The 25,643-nt window shown below is 43.1% G+C and overlaps 1 protein-coding gene across 1 annotated transcript; it reads left to right on the top strand.

Annotated features, from left to right (window-relative positions):
• The first annotated feature begins 1,759 nt into the window (after positions 1-1,759).
• Positions 1,760-22,669, top strand: LOC140069724 (potassium channel subfamily K member 1-like). Its single transcript, XM_072115763.1, has 3 exons — positions 1,760-2,222; positions 7,463-7,858; positions 20,567-22,669. The coding sequence occupies exons 1-3, from the start codon at positions 1,907-1,909 to the stop codon at positions 20,824-20,826; spliced, it is 972 nt and encodes a 323-aa protein (XP_071971864.1). The 5' UTR covers positions 1,760-1,906; the 3' UTR covers positions 20,827-22,669.
• The last annotated feature ends 2,974 nt before the right edge of the window (positions 22,670-25,643 follow it).

The following is a 25,643-nucleotide window of genomic DNA, read 5'->3' as shown; positions in this document are numbered from 1 at the left end:
TAGGGCTCTTCACGTTGGTGCTCAGCTTCAGTTGCGCATCGGTTGCATTTTGTCTCCATTGTCTCTGTTTTTCTTCCGTTTTGTCTCCGGGTCCACAAAAAAAGAAGGTGTAAAATTGCTTTGAAAACATAACACCTGGTTTTTCAGCCTGATCAGTGAAAATAAATCAGTGAAAATCAGTTTTAAGCTACATTCACACACAGGTGTGCCCGCCGTACCGTAGCACGGTGAGCACATGTCGGCGCATGGGAGAGGAAGAGGTGGTGAGAGCTTCTCACCCCGCCCCTCTCCATAGAGAGATATGGCACACAGCGTCGTAATACGGGAAAAAAAGGACATGTCCTATCTTTCCCTGGGCACGGAACGGTATGGTGCCGCACGTATGCCGCATTGTACTGCTCCGTACCGTGTTGTGCACTCATTGCTGTCTATGGGGGACATATATACATCCCCCAATGGCCGTGTGAATGTAGCTTTATTTGCGGACCCATTTGTGGACTTCTATTGCCTTCTGTGATCCCCATCCGGGAAAAAAATAGGACATTTCATAATTTTTCCCACGGACAGCGGATCAGTGAAAATACAAGCCAATGTAAAAACACCCATAGAAATCAATGGCTTTGTGAGGCATCTGTGGAAATCACTGAACCACAGATGTGAAATACAACCGAAAGTAAAGGAGCCCTAAGGTGTACAGCCAGGCCATAGCAAAGACAGTGAGATTAGTCCATATTCACTGTTTGACATAAAACAAAGGGAAAGATGCAGGGGAAATTTATCATGAGTTGCACGCCAGGACTCGTAAAAGTCGCCATCTCAGGTTGCAACTTTTTGCTTATTTTAGGGCGCTGTCACACGTTGCGTTTGCAGACGCAGACGCAGACCAAACCGCGCCCACCGGGCGGTCCGCGGTCCAATCGCATCGGCGTTTCTCTATGTTTCTATTGAAAACGCCGATGCGATTGGACCGCGGACCGCCCGGTGGGCGCGGTTTGGTCTGCGTCTGCGTTTGCAAACGCAACGTGTGACAGCGCCCTTACAACTGGGTCACCACTTTTTTCAAAGTGGACAGGAAAGAAGGCGGGCTAAATTTTCTACAGTGTGAATACTGGCGCAGGTTACAGCTGAAATCTACGCCACACCTGATTCCCGGCTATGTAAACCAGACCTGAGTGTATGTTACTAGTAGGCCTGATCTCTACAGATTTTCTGAATTTAACCTTTGTGGTGCAGAGTGTAAAATCTTTAGCAAATGAAATGCAACAAAAAAGAAAATTCTAAATCTCAGTCCTGTCAGAACGCAGCCGCAGAAAAACTATACTAATAAGATTTACAGTCCTTCCATCTTTATGTTCCACTCCTGGGTTTGGCATTCCAATACGGATCACAAATAGTGAGCAGAAGACTGCAGTCTGATTGGGGCCTTAGACAGAATTAGGGCTTATTGACATAAACCATATTTCTGCAGACTGAAAACTGGATTATGGTCCTGTTCAGCTGCTATATGACAAGTTGACAGCTCATACAGAGTAAAGTCTAAGCCTGACTTTTCTTAACACATTTAAGCATGTCATGATTTTAATACATGTACTTTACTAAGTGTATTATAAGCCATACTTGTAGTTTCATAGGATCTTCACACACCTTGGAGCGAGGCCGCAGCAGACCTTATGTATAAATGCAGGTATGTGGACACATGTCTCCAGGTTTGTAGCCATTCTTTCCTTTCTGAAATTGAATTTACCACAGGTCTTCCTGAATGATCCACTCCAGATCTTATGAAAGTTAGAATCTAGTTAATTGCTACATGGAGTAATCTCTCTGGCTTTAGTCTCACCTCAGATCACTTGGTGAATAGTTCACCTTGATTTTTACCTAGACCCAAATAGGTTATTCAGTCGGCAGTATGGTGAGCCACCGACCTCTCTTCTTCCTCCTGCTCATGCTCAGTTATGTCATGTACTTAGTCATTGGAGCCTATATTTTTTCCAACCTGGAACAACCCCAAGAGGTTAACTTGAGGGAGAAGGTGGAAAATCTGTGGAGTAAATTTTTAGCAAGTCACCGATGTCTTTCTGAGGAACTTCTGGAAGACTTCCTCCGGAGTGCTTTGTTGGTCAGGAGCTCTGGTGTGTCAGTAATGCGGAATATATCTGGTTTAGAGGTCAAGTGGGATTTTATATCTTCTCTGTTTTTCACAGGTACTACGCTGACTACTATAGGTAGGTAACAAGATAAGTAAGATATTGGAGTAGAGATATTAAAGTACCTAGGTTTTTTGACATAAATGATTTTTTGGTGCAAAAGTCACATGTGGGTATTACCAATTCACATCTCCGGAAGGTCTTCAGTTATTTCCATCAGTTATTGTGAGCTGAAACCTGGAGAGGTTGAACACACAGAAGAGGTGAAAGTCTTCTCATTGTAACTTACGTCTGTATAGTCACTGGAAATACTTAGGCCTCTTTCACACTTGCAGATCAGTTCAGTCTGATCAGAATGCCATCATTTTTCATCAGATTCCAATCAGTTTTCAGTCAGGTTGTTCAGTGTCTTAGTTTTTCACGTGCATTTTTTTAGTGTTTTCAATGCTTTTTTTCACACGCATACAACGCCCATGAAAAAGACTCAGTACTGTGGTCTATCTTTTCTATGGTAATTGATCGGTGAAAAAAGCATTTCACTTGCATGTGTCTCAGAGTGCAATGCATTTTTGATGCATCTCCATTGAGTTGCATGTGGAATTTTTCATGCATGTGACTTGCAAAAGTAGAGAAAGCTGAGATTTTAACCCCTGATTTGTTATGCATGAAAGTTGGCGCTTGCGGCAAAATCCGATCACAGTTAAATGTGCCGCAAAAAGGAAAAAGTCTGGAAACCCGACGTAAATGCGGTGTGCGGACCCTTAGATGGTAATCTAAGGGTCAGAGTGTAATGTAATTTCTGCATTTCATATACACATGCGTGAAAGGGTCCTTGCACCTGTTCTGTGTGAAGGTTTGACTCCAAATAACTGACAGAAATGACAGAGGTGTGAACTGGGCCTTAGTTGGAAAGAGGTTGCGGCTTCACAACAAATACAACTATTTGGCACAAATTACAATCCAAAAGATGGTGTAAAATTTAAGGATCTATACACATAGGGCATATTACTGTATGTGCAGATTTTCCACATGGATTTTCAGTCATGTAATACATTAGATATTTTAAAAATATCATCCACATCATATTAATTTTCTGCTGCAGATTTTATTTGGATTTTCATTAAGTCAATTACTATTTTCTGCTATTTCTACTATTTTGTGTACTTTTCTGATAGATTGTAAGGCAGTTTTTGTTACGCCACTTTCACACTGTCAGTATTTTGTATTAGTGTTTTTAAGTCAAGCTTTGAGTGGGCTCAAAACACTGAAGAAATACAGAGCTTTCCATTTCTCTTTGAAGCCAAAACCAGATGTTGAACCTATAAACACTGATCAAATGCTCACAGAAACCCAAAAGAAATTCAACAAGCATCAAACATTATCCAAAGGCAGGACTCATCGCCTAAAACGTGCCCTCCTATAATAACTTCAAAACCCACTGACAAAAGGAGTTAAGTTAGGTTCTAAAACAAAGGGTTGCCCTAAAAACAAAAAATTTATGAAAATACAATAACACTAATATATAATGGATGACCATGATGAAACCATATAACACCTCAAAAATTCAAGTCTCTACCAGTCTTTATATGTACACCAGAAATGACCCCGGCAAAAACACCTCAAATAAAGTGCAAAATGCATATATCAAGTGCCAGCGCATGAGATTATGATCCAAAGTATATATATATATCAAAAGGTACATATCTGATCCTGCCCATAGTGTGGGTGCAGGGACAGAGGAAAAGAGACAAGCTTTCCATTTCTCTTTATAGGTTCCACCTTTTGGTTTTGGCTTCAAATACTGATCAATACTGCACGGGGCCAGGGATATGGGTGCACAATTTGTGGCTGCATTACTGCATTACTGCTCCAATACCTGTCTATGGCTCCCAGTCATAGTGCTGTGAGATCCATGGCTGCACCGCAAAATATAGGACATGTACTATATTTTGCCGCTTTTACAGTGCAGCCAATCAGATTTCAATAGAGAGGGTAGGGGTGAGGAGCGCTCACACCTCCCCCCACTTGAATCTGGCTGTATGCTGCCTGGGCTACGGTCCGGGGAAGCATACGTTCATGTACTTGAGGCCTTGGTTAGTATTTTACTTTGAACAGGACTTGTAGCCCATGAAGTATAGAACCTGTAAGGATTCTTATGCAGTTGTGGCGCATATGCACTTTTGTGACTTTTTGTTGTGCCTGAAAAAAAACTCCTATCAAAGTTTGCCAAATTTTCTCTTGTGACTTTTGTTCAAAAAGTTGCAAAATCACTCAACCCCTTCAAGACAAGCTTTTTGGCATTACTGTTTTTCACTCGTCCCCTTCGACAAGCAGTAACTTTTATATATTTTTTTTTTAGCTTACAAAGCTATATGTTGACTTGTTATAGGCAAGACAAATTTTATTTTCTAATGGTACCATTTAATTTTCTGTGCCAAGTACCAGGAAGCTGGAAAAAAATGCGGCTTTATTTATACAGCTTTCAATTTGTGGTTCAGATAACACCTTTCAGTTATTCTATCGATCAGTATGATTGCAGTGACACCAAATTTATATTATTTATTAATATCAGTTTTCATTGATACCATTTTGAAAACCGCCTTTTGATCACTTTTCAGTAGAGGCAAAATGGCATAAATGTGGCAATTTAGACGCTTAGGTGGAATTGTCCATTGGGAGTTCATTGCCGGAAATAATCGTATTTCTATTTGCATGTGTATGATTTTTATTTTATTTTATTTTTAGATGTGTTCTAGGGAAAGGGGAGTGATGTTGTTTATTTATTTTTTTAAATGTCATGTTCTTTAAAGCTTATTATTATTATTTTTTTACCATTATTTCAGCCCACTAGGGTACTTGAACCATAGGGGGTCTGATCACTTATACAACTGTATTGCAGCATATAGTAGATTTACTGCTTTTATATTAGTCTGTCTCAGACAGAATGTAAAAGGGTGCTAGGGTGGTAAAACATCCGGGGCACGGGCCCCAACGTGTATACATAACACTTTCAGTAATTCCCACTCCCGTACACAACATATACAGCTACATAAAACACAGGATAAATCCCTACCTGTTACCTCCAGTGCCAGGGGGCCATAAAGCCATAAAACCTATATACAGGTGGTCCCCTACTCAAGAACACCCGACTTACAGACGACCCCTAGTTACAAAGAGACCTGGACTTTGGTAATTTAATGTACTTTAGTCCTAGGCTACAATAAACAGTTGTAACAGTTATCACGGGTATCTACAATGAAGCTTTATTGTTATTCCTGGTTCTTATGACAAGCCAATATTTTCAAAATCCATTTGCCACAGAGACCAGAAAAATTCTGTCTGGGGTTACAATTATAAAATATACAGTTCCGACTTACATACAAGTTCAACTTAAGAACAAACCTACAGAACCTATTTTGTACGTCACCCTGTATATATTTTACACATATATTCTGGTTTACACACAATAAAGCTGACAATTACTGCCCCACCACAGTATAAGGCCCCATAATTTGCATTACACCCCCTCAGTTTTCCACCTGCTTAATAATGTTCCCTAATCTTGAACTAACAAGTAAGAAGGAGCGGTCACCTTTTGCATGTTCTCCTCTACCTGGTGAACAAATTTTGTACCTTCTCTTGTGTGTTTTTTTTCTACTTGAAGGATAATGGTCTGAACGTGTTGGACTTGCTTATATTACTATTATTGTAACAAATTCATTAACCAGTTAATAGTACAATATATTTACTTGAATTACACTGTGTTCATGTTGAGGACGATGCACTTGTAGGCAGTTGCTCATTCAGACTTCCATCAGGGAGGAGGACCTGATTGAAGGCTATGTAAGATTGCTTAGTAAGTCATCTGTGATGGACAAGGAAAGATTTATTTGTACCGCATTATAATATTGCTGTACAAAAGACCTATGTGTCCTTTATTTCCAATCAATGAAACGTAAGTAACATAAAGTGCCGGTGATGAGTAAGCGGCGGGGGTTTATAAAGGCATAACTTACTCTAAATATATAGAAAATACATCACAACAAAATCAGAAATAAGACATAATCTTACAGAATAATCTCATTGTTTAGGATAAAATTGGGCACAATTACTGTTGAAAGCAATTGAGATCATCAGCCAAACATCTACATAACAATAGTAAATTTCGCTGCTTTTTATCGATGGTCAACTCTCCTTAGAAGTCACAAAATGTAGACACCAAAGTAGTCTGCTGAGGAAGAGTGAACATTATAGGACTCTAGAAAAACCAAAAAGTTGTTCTCTGTAACAGTTTATTTAATTCCATAATGATAAAAAAATGGGGTCTCTGCTCCCAAATTTATGGGGTTCTCCATCCCTGATGGCAGATGAAGATTGTAGAGTACAGTTATTAGTCCACATCTAAGTGTTTCTCGATTTGTGCTAATAGGTCGAGGAAACTTGACTGTTCATATTGCATACTCTCGTCTGGCAGTGTGGACTATGTTCTAGTGGCAGTGAATTGTAGTCACCACATCCATCTCTCTGCATCCAGGCTCTGAGCCGGCAAGAGTTATCACTATGTGACTGTAAATGCCTGCTCTACCTTACAACAGTTGTCTTCTTTAGCCAATAGACTTAAGCAATTGGGATGTATTTTGGGAAATATGCAAAGTTTTCCATAAGGAAAACCACACCTCTTTTAGCTGCCTTGTAAGGCAGCTCCCTTGACATCAAGCATGACCTACAAGAGGCCTTATGACATGATGCAGGATTAAAATCAAACCAGTATATCTATTCCAGAAGGAACAGACTCCCAACTGTAGACAGAACTGTTTCAACCTGATTAGGCCTCATCAGTACAGAGTAGGGAACCGGTTTGGCTGTGTGAGAGGCTTGTGACTAGGGTCAGGAAGTAAGAGTTCTCCTTGTAGGCGTGTGGAGTCTTATAGACGATGGGATGTATTTCATCAGTCAATTCATCAGTGGACACAGGCCCCTCATCTCATATGGTCAGTGGGAGGACCATTGGGCAAGCACTTAAAGGACATCTGCCACCAGGATGAAAGACTGTATGCAAATGAGCCTGAGGGGCTCCAGGCTCCATTAACATCCTTAGCCTCATTTGCATAGAATCCTTCATCCTAGTGGTAGATGCCCTTTAACCCACTATCCAGTGGCTATGGAATAAAGTGTGTTTGTAGACCAACCGTTTTATAGTTTTTGGATCTTGGTTTTAACAAATTCTTAAAGCTTTTTTAAAATTAAATATTAGTGGCCACTCTACTTAAAATTTTTGTTATTATATTCTCATTTATATTCTTATTTTTTCATCCTAGGTTACGGTCATCCTTTTCCCATTTCAATGAGTGGCAAGATATTTTGCCTGTTCTATTCAATCATTGGAATTCCCTTCACTTTGTCCTTCTTGACTATTGCTGCCCGGAACCTACTGTTCCTACTTCGTGACAAGCCTGTCCATGTCCTTCATCTGAAGTGTAACTTTGCTCGCAACAAGTTGGAGTGGATCCATGCTGGTGTCTTAATCTCCGTTCTTGCACTCTTGTTTTTTTTCATTCCTGCCGTTATTTTCTATTTTCTTGAAGAAAATTGGGACTATGTAGATGCTCTGTATTTTTGTTTCATTTCTTTGAGTACTATTGGCCTTGGAGATTATGTCCCTGGAGATCAAGGTGGTCAACGTATGACAGCTCTGTACAAGATTCTGGTTATTTGTAAGTATAATTTTTAGATTTATATCAAATCACTTTTTTATTCTGTTGGCATAAGAACATTGTTGAGCCCATGGACTTGTTTCAGATCTTTAAATTCTTTGTATATATTATGGTAGAGGAGGGGGGTTGGAGAGTAAAGATACAAACATACAGGCAAGGTTGGCTAAGACTGAATGAAAAACTTTTGTTTGGACACAATGGGAAAAAACTGATCCTTGGTTCTTAGGGGAATGAACCTGATGCAGAAGATGTCTAGAAGTGGTCTTTTACTATTCTAATTTGGTTGAATAACTGCATGTGTTTGTAAGAGGGTGTGGATGTTATGAACTTCATGTGAGGTCTTTGTAGGAAACACACATCTAAACACCAACATTAATTGGAAGACATTGATGAAAATACTAGAAATGTATCAGTTCAAGTAGCAAACAAAAATTAAACATTCTAGCTAACAAATATGGATATAAAGATGATGTGGCAGAGCTTCTGTGGCCAGAGGGAATTGGAGATTGAGGGAACACACTAACTAGGACCTGTACTCTACTTGATCCACCTCTGCCAGAAACGACCCTTCATTTTTGGTATACTTTCAAAAAAAAAAATATTGTATATAAATGTTGTCTAAGAAGTCACAATAAAACTTCGAAACTGTACTGGAGGCTCGGCTGGAGTCTAACATTCAAATTCTACACAAAATAGTATTTTTCTTTAGTGTAATAATGGGTACAATTTATTAAATGTAACACTAGTAAGTGCTTCAAAAGTAATGTCTATGTCTTAAATTTGGTAATGTAAATTTGCAAAAATGTTTGCAATATATCTATGGTGTTAAAGGAAGTCTACCATTTGATTTCATGCATTATGAACCAAACACACGTTGAGGATGCTGTAGCTATACTGATGCAGAAACATATATTGTTTAATCCCTCATCCGAGTGGTTTTGCTGAAAAAAACCATTATAAAATTATGATAATGAGGCTCTGATGCTCCTGTGGATACCCCGGTGCGCTTCTCCTCTTACCCTTATTACCCTTATTATACACTGCTCCAACCTTGTCCTGCCGAGCATAAGCCGAGAAAAGGTCATCACTGTGCTGTCCAGGATAGGCAGAAGTAATCAATCGCTGCACAATCGCCAAGCTGCTGTGTATGAGTCAACTAGCTCTGGTTGCTACGTCCTGTCTAGATAGTTCAGGCAGCTCCTGTGTAATGTGTTTATGTAGACACCCAGCTTTTTCAAGGTCCTAAATTTTTTAATTGTTTTTTGAGCAGAACCACCTGGTTCAGGGATTAAACAAGATATGTTTCTGCATCAGTGTAGCTACAGCATTCTCAAGGTATGTTTGGTTTACAATGAATAAAAATAAATGGTAGGTTTCCTTTAAGTAGATTAACCATACATACTTTTCCACCCACTTTACAAAAGGAGTAAATGTCATAAAATATTTCTGCAACTAATTTTGGCAAAAGCCACAAAGCTGTTTTGCTCCTTTTTATTACCTGATAGGTTGGACATTGGAGTGAATGTGAATCCTGCCTTAGCTTATTCTTTGAGACCAAATGATAAGAAATCAAGGATTATTCTGAATTTACTTTGGTTTACATACAGGAATATGGTGTCAACACTCTCTTCTTATATCTCAGAGTTAGGATTTTGCTAATGGAATTCAGAGATGGTGCATTGTATATTTTCTATTTTTAGTAAAGGTCGGCGGGATGCGATGGCAGGTTCTACAGATGGGAGGCGGTAATGGAAGGTTCTTAGGGGCTCCTGTAGTGCCATCAATATTCAATTCTTTACTGGAAGGTCATAGAATGATTATAGCCCTTGTTGCTTTCAGGTTCATACACTAGACGTTTTATTCATTTCTACAGAAGGGGCACAATGAGGAAAGGGATTAGACTAAAATGGCAAGTACTCTACAATTACCACTGAGGTACACCATAATGCATAAAAGGTCATGGTACAGCTTTCTGTTAGCGTTACGACTATACAGACAAATGCATTTAATATACATTTATCAGAGCCAGGTAGTCTTCTATACAGTTCCTGGTACGTTTTAGTTAGAGACACAATGGGGGTGTTGTATTAATCTGTCTATGCCAGAAGACAGAGGCCAGGAGGAGGCGATGGGAGGGGTGAGCGCTATTCACCCCTCCTCCCTCCATAGACAGAGGAGCGTCCACCAGACTCGGGTCACGGTGCGGTCATGCGACCAGATTACGGCCCCCAGTACGTCCATGCGAATGTGTCCCAATTGCAACATAAAATGAAACCAACTAATAGGATAGATGCAAAGTACAACGCGGCAGTGTTATACAGCATCACACACAGGGATTAATCTGGCGAAGCAGAGATCTGTCTGGTTCCATGAAACGCAACGTCTTTGACGGAACACAGTGTGGGGACCTGCACCGTAGTCACTTATGATACTGTATGTCATTGCCCACCTGCAGGACTACCCTGACATATGGAAGATAAGATAACAGTCCTGGGGAATAGTCATACAGAGGCAGTGACTCCCATCATCATACATGACTTCAGTGCTGTTTATCTGGTTCCCTGCAGGACTACTGCCCCATACTGAAGATAAGATTACAGTATAGAGGAGAAATCCTACATGGAGTCAGCGACTCCCAGCATCCTACATGACTTCAGTGCTGTGGGTCCAGTTCCCTGCAGGACTACTGTCCCATACTGAAGATAAGATTACAGTATAGAGGAGAAATCCTACATGGAGGCAGCGACTCCCAGCATCCTACATGACTTCAGTGCTGTGGGTCCAGTTCCCTGCAGGACTACTGTCCCATACTGAAGATAAGATTACAGTATAGAGGAGAAATCCTACATGGAGGCAGCGACTCCCAGCATCCTACATGACTTCAGTGCTGTGGGTCCAGTTCCCTGCAGGACTACTGTCCCATACTGAAGATAAGATTACAGTATAGAGGAGAAATCCTACATGGAGGCAGCGACTCCCAGCATCCTACATGACTTCAGTGCTGTGGGTCCAGTTCCCTGCAGGACTACTGTCCCATACTGAAGATAAGATTACAGTATAGAGTAGAAATCCTTCATGGAGGCAGTGACTCCCAGCATCATCCCAGACAGTCAGGGAAATGACATGCAGTTTGTATTCCACAAAATGACCAGGAGCATCTGAAACTGGCCTCATTGTGTTACCATTTAATGTGTATAAAACCTTGCAATTTACTTTTAATAATACTGTGTTGATAAAAGGCACAAAATCATTAAATATAATTTTAGAAATCAACTTTTATTATTTTTCTTATTCATGTTCTTGCTTTTGAAATTCATTCTGAATAAGGATAATAGAAATCTCATCCGGCAAACACTATTTTCATATAATACCAAATGGATCTCCTAGCGTGACCTCACTGACGTCTCAACTTTATTGTCCCAATCTGTCAGCTTGAATGCATAATGACCGGCGCTTTATTTCTCTCTTTTGTAGCAATTAGTATTTTCTGCTGGCGGATGCAATATGTTCTCTATACTAATTACTTTTTTAGAGTTTTGGTTGCATAAAGACTAGAGATGAGCGAACACTAAAATGCTCGGGTACTCGTTATTCGAGACGAACTTTTCCCGATGCTCGAGTGCTCGTCTCGAATAACGAACCCCATTGAAGTCAATGGGAGACTCGAGCATTTTTCAAGGGGACCAAGGCTCTGCACAGGGAAGCTTGGCCAAACACCTGGGAACCTCAGAAAAGGATGGAAACACCACGGAAATGGACAGGAAACAGCAGGGGCAGCATGCATGGATGCCTCTGAGGCTGCTTAATCGCACCATTATGCCAAAATTATGGGCAACAGCATGGCCATGACAGAGTGACAGAATGAAGCTAGATAGCATCTAAAACATCCAATAATTGACCCTGACACTATAGGGGACGGCATGCAGAGGCAGCGGCAGCAGGCTAGAGAGTGTCATGGCGACATACCCTAAATGGACTCAGGCTTCAAACCAATGGGTGGCAGAGAGGAACCAAAGGAGGTGAGCAAGAAGCGCTCAAATAATATCGGTACATGATAAAAGTTTGCCAGTATATTTTGTGGATTACACAGCAGGGTGGCGACAAAGTTAACATGGAAGCCATGAAAACAACCCAAAATTCTGCCTGACACAGCTCGTTTGATAAGGGGACCATGTATGGAGGCAGTGAACTAGTAGTAGATTAAAGGTGCTGCAGTTAAAACTATGTTAGTTGGATCTTGGCATGGAGCTGGCGCTCCGCTGCCAGGCGAGCTTTCGCCAATCCAAGCCCCTGTCTATAGGCTACTCCCCAAACAGCACTTCTAAGAACCTTTTGTATAAGATCAAGTGTAGTAGCGTTCTTATAAGTTTGGGATATGGCGGGTGAGGGGAATGTAAACAGATGCGCAAGAAGCGCTGAAATAATATCCCTAAATGGTAAAAGTTTGCAAGTATATTTTGTGGATTACACAGCAGGGTGGCGACAAAGTTAACAACTTTGATGTGGAATGCCCTGTAATAGCTCTTGGGCGGTGTGCCTTTTATCGCCTAGGCTCAGCAGTTTCAGCACCGCCTGCTGTCGCTTAGCGACGGCACTGCTGCTGTGCCTAGAGCTACCGACTGATGGCGCCATGCCCACGGATGGTAATTCGGAGGAGGAGGAGGTGGAGGAGGGGTGGGAGGAGGTATAGTAGGCCTTTGAGACCTGGACCGAGGTAGGCCCCGCAATTCTCTGCGTCGGCAGTATATGACCAGCCCCAGGGTCAGACTCGGTCCCAGCCTGCACCAAGTTAAGTGTAGTAGCGTTCTTATAAGTTTGGGATATGGCGGGTGAGGGGAATGTAAACAGATGCGCAAGAAGCGCATGATGCGCATGGAGCTGGCGTTCCGCTGCCAGGCGAGCTTTCGCCAATCCAAGCCCCTGTCTCTAGGCTACTCCCCAAACAGCACTTCTAAAAACCTTTTGTATAAGAACGCTACTACACTTGATCTTATAAGTTTAGGATATGCCGGGTGAGGGGAATGTAAACAGATGCGCAAGAAGCGCTGAAATAATATCCCTAAATGGTAAAAGTTTGCCAGTATATTTTGTGGATAACACAGCAGGGTGGCGACAAAGTTAACAACTTTGATGTGGAATCCATGAAAACAACCCAAATTTCTGCCTGACACACCTCGTTTGATAAAGGGACGATGTATGGAGGCAGCTATATGGACGACTTTTGGAGGTAGCAATGGAGACAACGTGTGGAGGCTGCTATGGAGACAATTTAATTTGGATAGTGCCTGTATGTGGCAGTCCCAAACATTTTTCAAACCAGAGGAGCAGGTAGGTGGCCCTCCAGTAAAATGGGATAGATTGAGTGCCTGTATGTGGCAGTCCCAAAAATGTTTCAAACCAGAGGAGCAGGTAGGTGGCCCTCCAGTAAAATGGAATAGATTGAGTGCCTGTATGTGGCAGTCCCAAAAATGTTTCAAACCAGAGGAGCAGGTAGGTGGCCCTCCAGTAAAATGGAATAGATTGAGTGCCTGTATGTGGCAGTCCCAAAAATTGTTCAAACCAGAGGAGCAGGTAGGTGGCCCTGCAGTAAAATGGAATAGATTGAGTGCCTGTATGTGGCAGTCCCAAAAATGTTTCAAACCAGAGGAGCAGGTAGGTGGCCCTGCAGTAAAATGGAATAGATTGAGTGCCTGTATGTGGCAGTCCCAAAAATGTTTCAAACAGAGGACCGGGTAGGTGGCCCTCCAGAAAAATGGAATAGATTGAGTGCCTGTATGTGGCACTCACAAAAATTGTTTCAAACAGAGGACCGGGTAGGTGGCCCTCCAGAAAAATTAAATGCATGAAGTACTATAGCAAGAGCCAGTGGGCCCTGTCAAAAAATAGCCATTTTCCTCTGCTTTACTGTACAAAGAGGAGGAGAAGGAGGAAAATGAGGAGGAGGAGGAGGAGTGGATCAATTATTCAGGTTGAGCTTCCTTCACCTGGTGGAGATTGGAAATTCTGAGAAATCCAGCCTTTATTCATTTTAATAAGCGTCAGCCTGTCAGCGCTGTCAGTCGACAGGCGTGTACGCTTATCGGTGATGATGCCACCAGCTGCACTGAAAACCCGCTCGGACAAGACGCTAGCGGCAGGGCAGGCAAGAACCTCCAAGGCGTACAGCGCCAGTTCGTGCCACATGTCCAGCTTTGAAACCCAGTAGTTGTAGGGAGCTGTGTGATCATTTAGGACGATGGTATGGTCAGCTACGTACTCCCTCACCATCTTTCTGTAAAGATCAGCCCTACTCTGCCGAGACTGGGGACAGGTGACAGTGTCTTGCTGGGGTGACATAAAGCTGGCAAAAGCCTTGTAAAGCGTACCCTTGCCAGTGCTGGACAAGCTGCCTGCTCGCCTACTCTCCCTCGCTACTTGTCCCGCAGAACTACGCACTCTGCCGCTAGCGCTGTCAGAAGGGAAATACTGTTTCAGCTTGTGCACCAGGGCCTGCTGGTATTCATGCATTCTCACACTCCTTTCCTCTGCAGGGATGAGAGTGGAAAGATTTTGCTTGTACCGTGGGTCCAGGAGAGTGAACACCCAGTAATCGGTGCTGGAATAAATTCTTTGAACGCGAGGGTCACGGGATAGGCAGCCTAGCATGAAATCTGCCATATGCGCCAGAGTACCAACGCGTAAGAATTCACTCCCCTCACTGGCCTGACTGTCCATTTCCTCCTCCTCCAACTCCTCCAACTCCTCTTCTTCTGCCCATACACGCTGAACAGTGAAGGACTCAACAATGGTCCCCTCTTGTGTCTCGCCAACATTCTCCTCCTCTTCCTCCTCATCCTCCTCCACCTCCACCTCCTCCGATATGCGCTGAGAAACAGACCTCAGGGTGCTTTGGCTATCAACAAGGGAATATTCTTCCCCCGTCTCTTGTGACGAGCGCAAAGCTTCCGACTTCATGCTGACCAGAGAGTTTTTCAACAGGCCAAGCAGCGGGATGGTGAGGCTGATGATGGCGGCATCGCCACTGACCATCTGTGTTGACTCCTCAAAGTTACTCAGCACCTGACAGATATCAGACATCCACGTCCACTCCTCATTGTAGACTTGAGGAAGCTGACTGACCTGACTACCAGTTCTGGTGGAAGTTGACATCTGGCAGTCTACAATCGCTCTGCGCTGCTGGTAAACTCTGGATAACATGGTCAGTGTTGAATTCCACCTCGTGGGCACGTCGCACAACAGTCGGTGAGCGGGCAGTTGGAGGCGGCGCTGCGCTGCCCTGAGAGTGGCAGCATCTGGGCTGGACTTCCTGAAATGCGCACAGATGCGGCGCACCTTCGTGAGCAAATCAGACAGATTGGGGTATGTCTTGAGGAAACGCTGCACTATCAGATTTAACACATGGGCCCGGCATGGCACATGTGTCAGTCTGCCGAGTTGCAGAGCCGCCACCAGGTTACGGCCGTTGTCACACACAACCATTCCCGGCTTGAGGTTCAGCGGTGCCAGCCACAGATCAGTCTGCGCCGTGATGCCCTGTAATAGCTCTTGGGCGGTGTGCCTTTTGTCGCCTAGGCTCAGCAGTTTGAGCACCGCCTGCTGTCGCTTAGCGACGGCACTGCTGCTGTGCCTAGAGCTACCGACTGATGGCGCCGTGCCCACGGATGGTAGTTCGGAGGAGGAGGTGGAGGAGGGGTGGGAGGAGGAGGAGGCATAGTAGGCCTGAAACACCTGGACCGAGGTAGGCCCCGCAATCCTCGGCGTCGGCAGTATATGAGCAGCCCCAGGGTCAGACTCGGTCCCAGCCTCCACCAAGTTAACCCAATGTGCCGTCAGCGATATATAGTGGCCCTGCCCGGCAGCACTCGTCCACGTGTCCGTGGTCAGGTGGACCTTGTCAGAAACGGCGTTGGTCAGGGCACGGATGATGTTGTCTGACACGTGCTGGTGCAGGGCTGGGACGGCACATCGGGAAAAGTAGTGGCGGCTGGGGACCGAATACCGAGGGGCGGCCGCCGCCATGAGGTTGCGAAAGGCCTCGGTCTCTACTAGCCTATAGGGCAGCATCTCCAGGCTAAGCAATCTGGAGATGTGCACATTAAGGGCTTGGGCGTGCGGGTGGGTTGCACTATATTTGCGTTTCCGCTCCAGCGTCTGGGGTATGGAGAGCTGAACGCTGGTGGATGCTGTGGAGGATCGTGGAGGCGACGATGGGGTTTTTGTGCCAGGGTCCTGGGCAGGGGGCTGACTAGCAGCTGACACAGGGGAAGGAGCAGTGGTGTGCACGGCCGGAGGTGAACGGGCTTGTTGCCACTGAGTGGGGTGCTTAGCATTCATATGCCTGCGCATACTGGTGGTAGTTAAGCTAGTAGTGGTGGAACCCCTGCTGAGCCTGGTTTGGCAAATGTTGCACACCACAGTCCGTCGGTCATCCGGTGTTTCCTTAAAGAACCTCCACACTTCTGAAGATCTAGCCCTCGCCGCAAGAGCCCTCACCACGGGAGCTTCACTAGTTGACAGTGGCGCTGATGCACCAGCTCTGGCCCTGCCTCTCCGTCTGGCCCCACCACTGCCTCTTCCAACCTGTTCAGGTCGAGGACTCTCCTCCGTCTCAGAAGCACTGTGTTCACCCGGCCTCTCAACCCAGCTTGGGTCTGTCACCTCATCATCCTCCGATCCCTCAGTCTGCTCCCCCCCTCGGACTTCCTGCCCTGACAACAACTTCCCCACTGTCTGACAACCGTGTCTCCTCATCGTCGGACACCTCTTTACACACTTCCACTACGTCAAGAAGGTCATCATCACCCACAGACTGTGACTGGTGGAAAACCTGGGCATCGGAAAATTGCTCAGCAGCAACCGGACAAGTGGTTTGTGACTGTGGGAAGGGTCCAGAAAACAGTTCCTCAGAGTATGCCGGTTCAAATGGCAAATTTTCCTGGGAGGGGGCAGACTGGGGGGAGGAGGCTGAGGTGCAGGAGCTGGAGGAGTGGGGATTTCGGTGACATGGGTGGACTGCGTGGAAGACTGACTGGTGGTGGACAAATTGCTCGAAGCATTGTCAGCAATCCACGACATCACCTGTTCGCACTGTTCTGGCCTCAACAGTGCTCTACCACGAGTCCCAGTAACTTCAGACATGAACCTAGGGAGTGTAGCTCTGCGGCGTTCCCCTGCTCCCTCATCAGCAGGTGGTGTCTCACCCCGCCCAGGACCACGGCCTCTGACCCCTGCAGTAGTTGGACGCCCACGTCCCCGCCCTCGTCCTCTACCCCTAGCCCTCGGGTTAAACATTTTTTAAAATGAGAGTTATAACTTTTTTTTTTTTTTTTACTTCTTTTTGTTTTTTTTTGTGTTTTTTGTTTTTTTTTGAGTTTTTAAAACCAAACAATCCTATCCTATTGCTATGGCTATTTTCTAGCCAAGTATCAAAGGAAGCACACTACTATGCCAGATGAGATGACACTGAGTTATTGCCTAATAGAAATCCAACCCCTACTGAATTTTGCCACTTCGGCCTTTGCTATGGATATGTGCGCCACTAAGCGCAGAACACAGCGGTCGCAAGTCTCACTACAAATTGCTCAGAATTGGCAAGTACATGCACTGCAGAAACTACAGCCACCAGCAGATCAACCAGAAATCAAATATATAGAACGCTACTGTAGGCTTCAAGAAGCTGTTTGTATTCTCCTATGGCTATTTTCTAGCCAAGTATCAAAGGAAGCACACTACTATGCCAGATGAGATGACACTGAGTTATTGCCTAATAGAAATCCAACCCCTACTGAATTTTCCCACTTCGGTCTTTGCTATGGATATGTGTGCCACTAAGAGCTAAACACAACGGTAGCAAGTCCCCCTGCTAATTCCTCACAAAATGGTAAAAGATGCAAATTAAAATAAAAAAAGTAGAACGTTATTGTAGCCCTAAGAAGGGCTGTTGGGTTCTTTGAGAATCACTCCTGCCTAACAGTAAGCTAATAGAACACCCTAACGCTTTCCCTGACCAGCAGCAGCTCTCTCCCTAGCGGCATCCAGAGACAGAATGATCCGAGCAGCGCGGCCAGCGGCTAGTCTATCCCAGGGTCACCTGATCTGGCCAGCCAACCACTGCTATCGACGTGTAAGGGTACCACGTCATGCTGGGTGGAGTGCAGAGTCTCCTGGCTTGTGATTGGCTCTGTTTCTGGCCGCCAAAAAGCAAAACGGCGGGAGCTGCCATTTTCTCGAGCGGGCGAAGTATTCGTCCGAGTAACGAGCAGTTTCGAGTACCCTAATGCTCGACCGAGCATCAAGCTCGGACGAGCATGTTCGCTCATCTCTAATAAAGACCATTCATGCATTTTAATTAACATTTATACATGAGTATATAGCATGAGTTCTCGCTTACACTATGGCAGCTATATTCACATACTCTTTTGTAAAAGAACACTACACTTGGGAGTGAAGGTAGTTAACTATTCACATTTCTTATAAAATGCCAATATTTTTTGCAGTGATATACCTAGAGGTTGCATAAAGAAGTTGTGCAGCATTAAAGGGCATCAACCACTAGGATGTAGGGCAGTATGCAAATGAGCCTGAGGGGCTCCAAGCTCAATAGATGTTAATGGAGCCTGGCGCGGCTCCGGCTCATTTGCATACAGTCTTTCATCCTGGTGATAGATTTCCTTTAAAATAAGTTGATAAGTAAGCATGATGGTTACCCCAGATCCTGCCTGGCGAAGAGTTGTGTGATAGTCTGCAGGTGCAGGGCACAAAGGCTCTATGTCGGTCTTAGGAGACAGCCCATTCGGAGGTAGCTCTAGCTCTAGCTAAGGAGAAATTTATTTTACAGTTTATACACTAATTTTCTAGCATACAGACTCTGAACCCCCCCCCCCCCCCCTCCAAATGGAGTCCAATAGAAAACTAACTTCTGTACGTCTCCATTTAAGAATTGGGGGCATAAAGATGAATGGTAACTTGTTGGTGCCAAGACCCAGTGTAAAATCTTGGGCTTGGAATGGTAACTGATTGGTGCCTAGCCTGAGTGTAAAGTTTTGGGCTACTATATTTACTTATATTTTGGATTTGTTCATCTAGAGAAAAGACACTTTATTGGTCCATTAAGACATTTTTTTAATGGAATTGGAATTGCTTTATCAGTGGCTTGAGGCCAGTTTGGGGAAGCTGTGATGCGAGTATGTTTCTGAAATTGGATCACAGTTCTGTAGTCATCTGAGATCAGATCATTAAATTCCTCTGCTGTACATTGGTCATACCAAACCATTCCTTCATTTAAAATTTTGTGACTTATTTTTATTAATCGAATTGTTACACCTATTCTGGTTCATAGTGTTCTAATAATGTCCGCATTGAAAGTTTACATATGCAAATAAATTTTACAACTTAATTTTTTAAGTTGAATTTGTATGTAAGTCGGAGCTGTATATTTTATCATTGTAATCCCAGCCAGAACTTTTTTGGTCTCTGTGACAATTTGATTTTAAAAATGTTGGGTTGTCATAAGAATCAATATTAACACTAAAGCTTCATTACAGACACCTGTGATAACTGTTACAGCTGATTATTGTAGCCTAGGACTAAAGCACAATAAATTACCAACATCCAAAGGTCCGTTTGTAACTAGAGGTCGTATGTAAGTTGAGTGTTCTTAAGTAGGGGGCCTGTACCAGCAGCCCTACATCTACGCAAAATGTTGCTCTCCCACTGCACTTTGTTCACACCCTTAGTAATTAAGAAAGATTATTGCACCATTGGCTAGTATGAGGTTTCATAACTTCTCAACAAGAAGATAGATGTCCCTAGGATCAGAAGTAAACTATGGTGCAAAAAGTATTGTACAATCCTCTATTCATCTGGCGTTTTAAAGGGGTTTTCCAATTATTAAGAAACTCTCTTAGGGAACAGGTTTTGTCACACACATCAAGCTGGAGTTGTTCAGGATCTAGGAAGACTTTTGTGTGTTTTGTTTTTGTTTTGTTTTTTGTTTTTTTACCTTAAACAAAATGTCATATTATATCCCCCCATTTTTAAGAGTCTCTATGAAAAAGAGGAATAATTGGTTTTGTACAAATCCAATTGTCACAGAGACCAAAAAAATTCTGGCTGGGGTTACAATTTTATAATATATACAGTTCCAACTTAAATACAAATTCAGCTTAAGAACAAACCTACAGAACCTATCCTGTACGTAGACCTGTAATCTGTTTCTAATATTAACTGTTCAAAAAAAAAAATCAACAGGATTTAAAAATGATCTAAAATAAAGCTTTATATATAAAAAAAACACTAAACGCATAAACAATCCCACCAATAAAAAAAAAAAAGACTTCTAAGCAGTTTCATTAAAAAAATGAACCCTGCACTACTTTGTGCTTTATCTTTTACCTGCATTTTTAAAAAACTCTGTAAATGAAAAGCGATTGGTTTTTTAGACATCCCTCATATCACAACGTCGGGGATCAGAAAAACAAATTGGTGCCATTTAGCCAATGTAGGTGAACACTGAAATATATGTTCCTGCTATCATTAGCAAAGTGCCTGGAGGTAAATCTATATAAATGTTTGTGTCTGGAGAATGCTTAGCTCACTCGTGGCCGGCGGCGGCCATAGAAATTGTTCAATGGCAGAAGTCATTAAATTACCTGACTCATTTATTTTTGGACCTTTTAAAACCTTTCTGTGTGTTTTTTTTTTTTCCAGGTTATTTATTAATTGGACTGGTTGCTGTGTTTCTTGGGGTTGAAATATTAAAGAGTCTTCTGAACTACAACCAATTCCTCAATCTGTTCTTATTTGGGTGTGACGACAGCCGGAGAGCTGAGGAGATGGAGTGTGATCCAACATATGACTCCGAGCTTCCCTTTGTGCCAAAACATGACGAGAAGACAAGGAGGAGGCTTCCGCATTCGGCATCTCCCACTGAGAAGTCATATGGGAGCATCAACCCATCATTTAGCTAATAATCTAATTCTAATGATTTGTTTTACAATGAAGAACATTTACTATTGGGAGAACTATGCTGAATTGCTCTTGGTTTGTATATTATGGTGTTTTCACATTGGCGGTTTTTTTCCACATCAATGATTTTTCACTGAACCCTTTTGGCTTATGGACACAAACAGATTTTTTTTTTACTTCCCTGATGGCTTTACTTCCCCAGGCTTTTTCATTGATCAGTTGTTGTAAAAAATAACAGGATCTAAACTCGCTGAAAAAAAAACTGAAGTGTGAAAAAGACCATTGCATGTAATGGTTCCATAAGACATCAGTGACAAATCACTGAAGCCAGGAAGAGAAAACCAATATGTATGTGTCCATAAGCCAAAATGGGTTCAGTGATAAATCACTAATGTGAAAAAATACCATCCTTAGACTGATGTAATAGTGAAGATTATATCATAAATTAACACATGTTGGATAGTGTATGTGTACCATACCCTATCCTATATACTACACTATAGATAATGTTTGGGTAGGTTGCCACAATTGTAATTACTACACATAGGTTGTTGCCACTATTTAAATTACTGCATATTAGAGAGGGTATGGGTAAGGTCTTCTTACTTGTTGTTATTACCCACTAGTGGGGTATGGGTTGTTGCCACTATTAAAATTAGTACACATTGCATAGGGTATAGGTAGGTTGCCATTGCTGTAATTTCTAAGTATTACAAACTCTTCGAAGTTACATTGTCACTTAAAGGGAACCTGTCATCAGTAACTGGCCTAATAAACCACTAGCTGTATACTGTCAAACTGCGTAATACCTTATAGTTTGTTTATCTTTCATGGCCCAGCGTGATGGCATCAACTAGAAGATCAACTTTGAAGTGAGATGTAAACTGGTTGTATAAAGTCAAGGAGGCGGAGATTTTAACATTGTAGTCAAAGTGAGGAGCTCTGAACGCCTCCTCTGTGGTTGACAAATGCATTGGACTTCAGGAGATCTGGTTAGTGATGTCTCTGGATGAAGGACCATTAATTACAGTGAAGAGAGCTTTATGAGAAAGAGAGAGCTTGACTTTAGTGTTATAATCCCTGTCTTGTTGTCTTTATACAACCAATTTTCGTCTCTCTTCAAAGTAGATTTTCTCAAGGATTCCACCTTACTGCTTCATGAAAGAAACACAATCTGGAAGGTGTTTAGCTGCTTGACAACATACTAGTAGTAGGTTATAAGGCCAATTTCTGCTGACAGGTTCCCTTTAATATGTGGTTCATAATATTAATATGAAGAATTTATAGATTTTAGTAACACATGGTTAAATCTACTGCATACATTGATATGTTTGTAGGAGACAAGTCACAAGTTTACTGGTTCATCCAAACACTAAAGCATTACAGAAGTTGTCTGGGATAAGGCTCTAGAAAAGATACATAGCACTCTTATGTGGCTTCCTCTATCACATTTTCTTTAACAAGCCATTTAAAGCAATTTTTTTTACATTTTCATTCATAGTCTTCTGTTATGACATTACATTACGATCATGGTGGTCTGTCCCTTCAGTGCTTTCCTTTCATGCATTGCATGCGCAGCAGTGATCATGGCCAACCGGCTGTGCAGGAAACTCATAGACATGAAAGGGGATATGCTGCAATCTCCTGGGCAAGGAAAACATGTGAAGTAGGAACATATGAATTGTCCCCGCAATTAAAAAGTGATAATATATGCAAGTGAAATACCATCTCTTTATTAGATTGGAAGAGGGCAGAGGATTGTTTATAGCACAATGTTAATGGATCTGATTTGAACCTAGGTTTGTCATTTATATGTAACATTAAAATATACCGTAATTTTGGCCATCCTGTTTTATTCTTATGTTTCGGTTTTAGTCTGTCCAAAATTCTCAATATTAGTAAATGTGCTGCTACTTAATATAAAAGATAAGGAGTACCTATTATCATACAGGTTTGGACTAGACCTATACTCAGTACTATATAACATTACATATTTTATGGAAGTTTTATATATGCCCCTGCTGCCTGAAAATATTTCCCTAATACCGAACAACCTATGTCTACTCTGTTTGCAAGGTATTAGTAGATATGTGCCAGTTACTTTATTGCTTCCATTCTCAGGTTGATGGAGGAATTTTCTGTGTAAGGGCTCATCCAGATGGCAGCACTTGAGATTATATTGCACAAATTCCAAAAACAACGCTGATGTATGTCAGTGGGGTTATGCATACTGGCATATATAAATGCACCAGTGTACAAAGCTACTGTATTTTGTGTTGATGCTACAAAAAAAAAATCACCATCTGTTCCTTGGCTTCTGATATAATGGACCATCTTCTCCCATAGAAGCTTCGGTGTGTTGCCACTCAGGGAATTATATAGGCTGTCGTTGATAATAAATTAAAAAAAAAAAAAAAAAGCCCTCTTGGCTTGAGAATGCACTAAATGGTACAAAACGGCCCGTCGCCAGGCCCCACACTGTTCCTGTACAGCATCTTTTGACTAAAGAAATTTCTTGCTTGGAACCATACAGACTGTCATTGTGGTAACTTTTGCATTCGAATCTAGATTGTATATTGTACTTTTACACAATGGGGCTGATGTATTATCGTCTCTGCGTCTAAAACATGCTGGGATCTTTCGTTTGTTTGGGCGCAGAATTGTTGCGGATCATTTATGACTTTGCACCAGAAAGAACAGATGTTTCCGACTATCCCGACTCTTCCTTCTTTTATGGACGCAAGTGGGTGTGCTCTAACTTTTCCACATTATTCATCACATTTATGTGTATTTTGTCGCCATTTTTAGGCACAATTTTTGGCGTGGTTGCGCCAGAATTAGTTAATTCCCCCCCCCCCATGTGTGTAATGATGTTTCCAGTGGTTCATGGCATAAAAAGATTCAGAGCACAAATGCTGTATATACTTATAGTTCTGCCCAGAGTAATTTTAGTGATCCTTTGACTTCAAGTAATTTAAGTATTGTGAAACCTTCAACTTTACTCTGTGCACTATACTCTTGATGGCTAGTTGAGTCCTTCCTCGAGTATATAATAAAGTAACTAAAGCTATGGAGAAATATGCAGCTGCATGGGTCACAGTATTCTCCTTTGACTCAATTCTTACTTCATGTAGCAAAGACATCACTAGTAGAGTATTTCGCCAGCTCGAGAAAATGGCATCTCCTGCCGTTGTGATTTTTGGCGGCCAGAAACAGAGCCAATCACAAGCCTGGAGACTCTGCACTCCACCCAGCATGACGTGGTACCCTTACACGTCGATAGCAGTGGTTGGCTGGCCTGATCAGGTGACCCTGGAATAGAATATCCCCTGCCTGCGCTGCTCGGATCAGTCTTTGTCTGGATGCTGCTAGGGAGAGAGCTGCTGCTGGTCAGGGAAAGCGTTAGGCTGTTCTATTAGAATAGTGTTAGGCAGGAGTGATTCTACAAGAACCCAACAGCCCTTCTTAGGGCTACAATAACGTTATATATTTACTTTTTTTTGGTTTGCTTGTGGCTGGGCTTGCTGCCACTAGTAGTGCAGCTAGTACCATATTGTGAGGAATTTGCAGGGAGACTTGCGACCGTTGTGTTTAGCTCTTAGTGACACACATATCCACCTCAAACACCGAAGTGGGACAATTTATTAGGGGTTTGATTAGAATTAGGCACAGTCTGCTGATTTTATTTTTTTTATGTATATTTACGTTTATAACTCAAAGTCATCAGGCACAGCACAAAATCCAGTTGTGTGCTGTCAGTGTAGGTTAGAAACTAGCTATAGCAGTAGGATAGCATCGTTTTGTTTAAGAAAAAAAAAATGTTTTAAAGTTTACACATTTTGAAAATGTTTAACCCGAGAGCTAGGGGTAGAGGACGAGGGCGTGGATGTGGGCGTCCAACTACTGCAGGGGTCAGAGGCCGTGGTCCTGGGCGGGGTGAGACACCACCTGCTGATGAGGGAGCAGGGGAACGCCGCAGAGCTACACTCCCTAGGTTCATCATGTCTCAAGTTACTGGGACTCGTGGTGGAGCACTGTTGAGGCCAGAACAGTGCGAAGAGGTGATGTCGTGGATTGCAGACAATGCTTCTGGCCATTTGTCCACCAGTCAGTCTTCCACGCAGTCCACCCATGTCACCGAAATCAGCACTCCTACAGCTCAGCCTCCTTCCCCCCAGCCTGCCCCCTCCCAGCAAAATTTGGCATTTGAACCAGCATACTCTGAGGAACTGTTTTCTGGACCCTACCCACAGTCACAAACCACTTGTCCGATTGCTGCTGAGCTATTTTCCGATGCCCAGGTTTTCCACCGGTCGCAGTCTGTGGGTGATGATGACATCATTGACGTAGTGGAAGAAGTGTGTAAAGAGGTGTCGGACGATGAGGAGACACGGTTGTCAGACAGTGGTGAAGTTGTTGTCAGGGCAGGAAGTCCGAGACCCAAGCTGGGTTGATAGGCCGGGTGAACACAGTGAGACGGAGGCGAGTCCTATAGCAGAACAGGTTGGAAGAGGCAGTGGTGGGGCCAGACGGAGAGGCCGGGCAGAGCTGGTGCATCAGTGCCAAATGTTTCACGTAGTCAAGCTCCCGTGGCGAGGGCTAGATTTTCAGAAGTCTGGAGGTTCTTTAAAGAAACACCGGATGACCGACAGACTGTGGTGTGCAACCTGTGCCAAACCAGGATAAGCAGGGGTTCCACCACTACTAGCTTAACTACCACCAGTATGTGCAGGCATATGAATGCTAAACACCCCACTCAATGGCACCAAGCCCATTCACCTCCAGCCGGGCACACCACTGCTCCTTCCCCTGTGTCATC

The sequence above is a fragment of the Engystomops pustulosus genome, chromosome 7 (genome assembly GCF_040894005.1).
Source record: "Engystomops pustulosus chromosome 7, aEngPut4.maternal, whole genome shotgun sequence".
NCBI lineage: Eukaryota > Metazoa > Chordata > Amphibia > Anura > Leptodactylidae > Engystomops > Engystomops pustulosus.
Note: the sequence above shows the minus strand (reverse complement) of the source record. Positions and strands in the feature narration are given on the sequence as shown.

What these genes read in the sequence shown, in the direction of transcription:
- LOC140069724 (XM_072115763.1), top strand. Translation starts at nt 1,907, where the DNA reads ATGGTGAGCCACCGACCTCTCTTCTTCCTCCTGCTCATGCTCAGTTAT. An exon ending in TACTACGCTGACTACTATAG is followed by an intron (nt 2,223 to 7,462) that starts GTAGGTAACAAG and finishes TTTTCATCCTAG; the next exon opens with GTTACGGTCATCCTTTTCCC. An exon ending in GTACAAGATTCTGGTTATTT is followed by an intron (nt 7,859 to 20,566) that starts GTAAGTATAATT and finishes TTTTTTTTCCAG; the next exon opens with GTTATTTATTAATTGGACTG.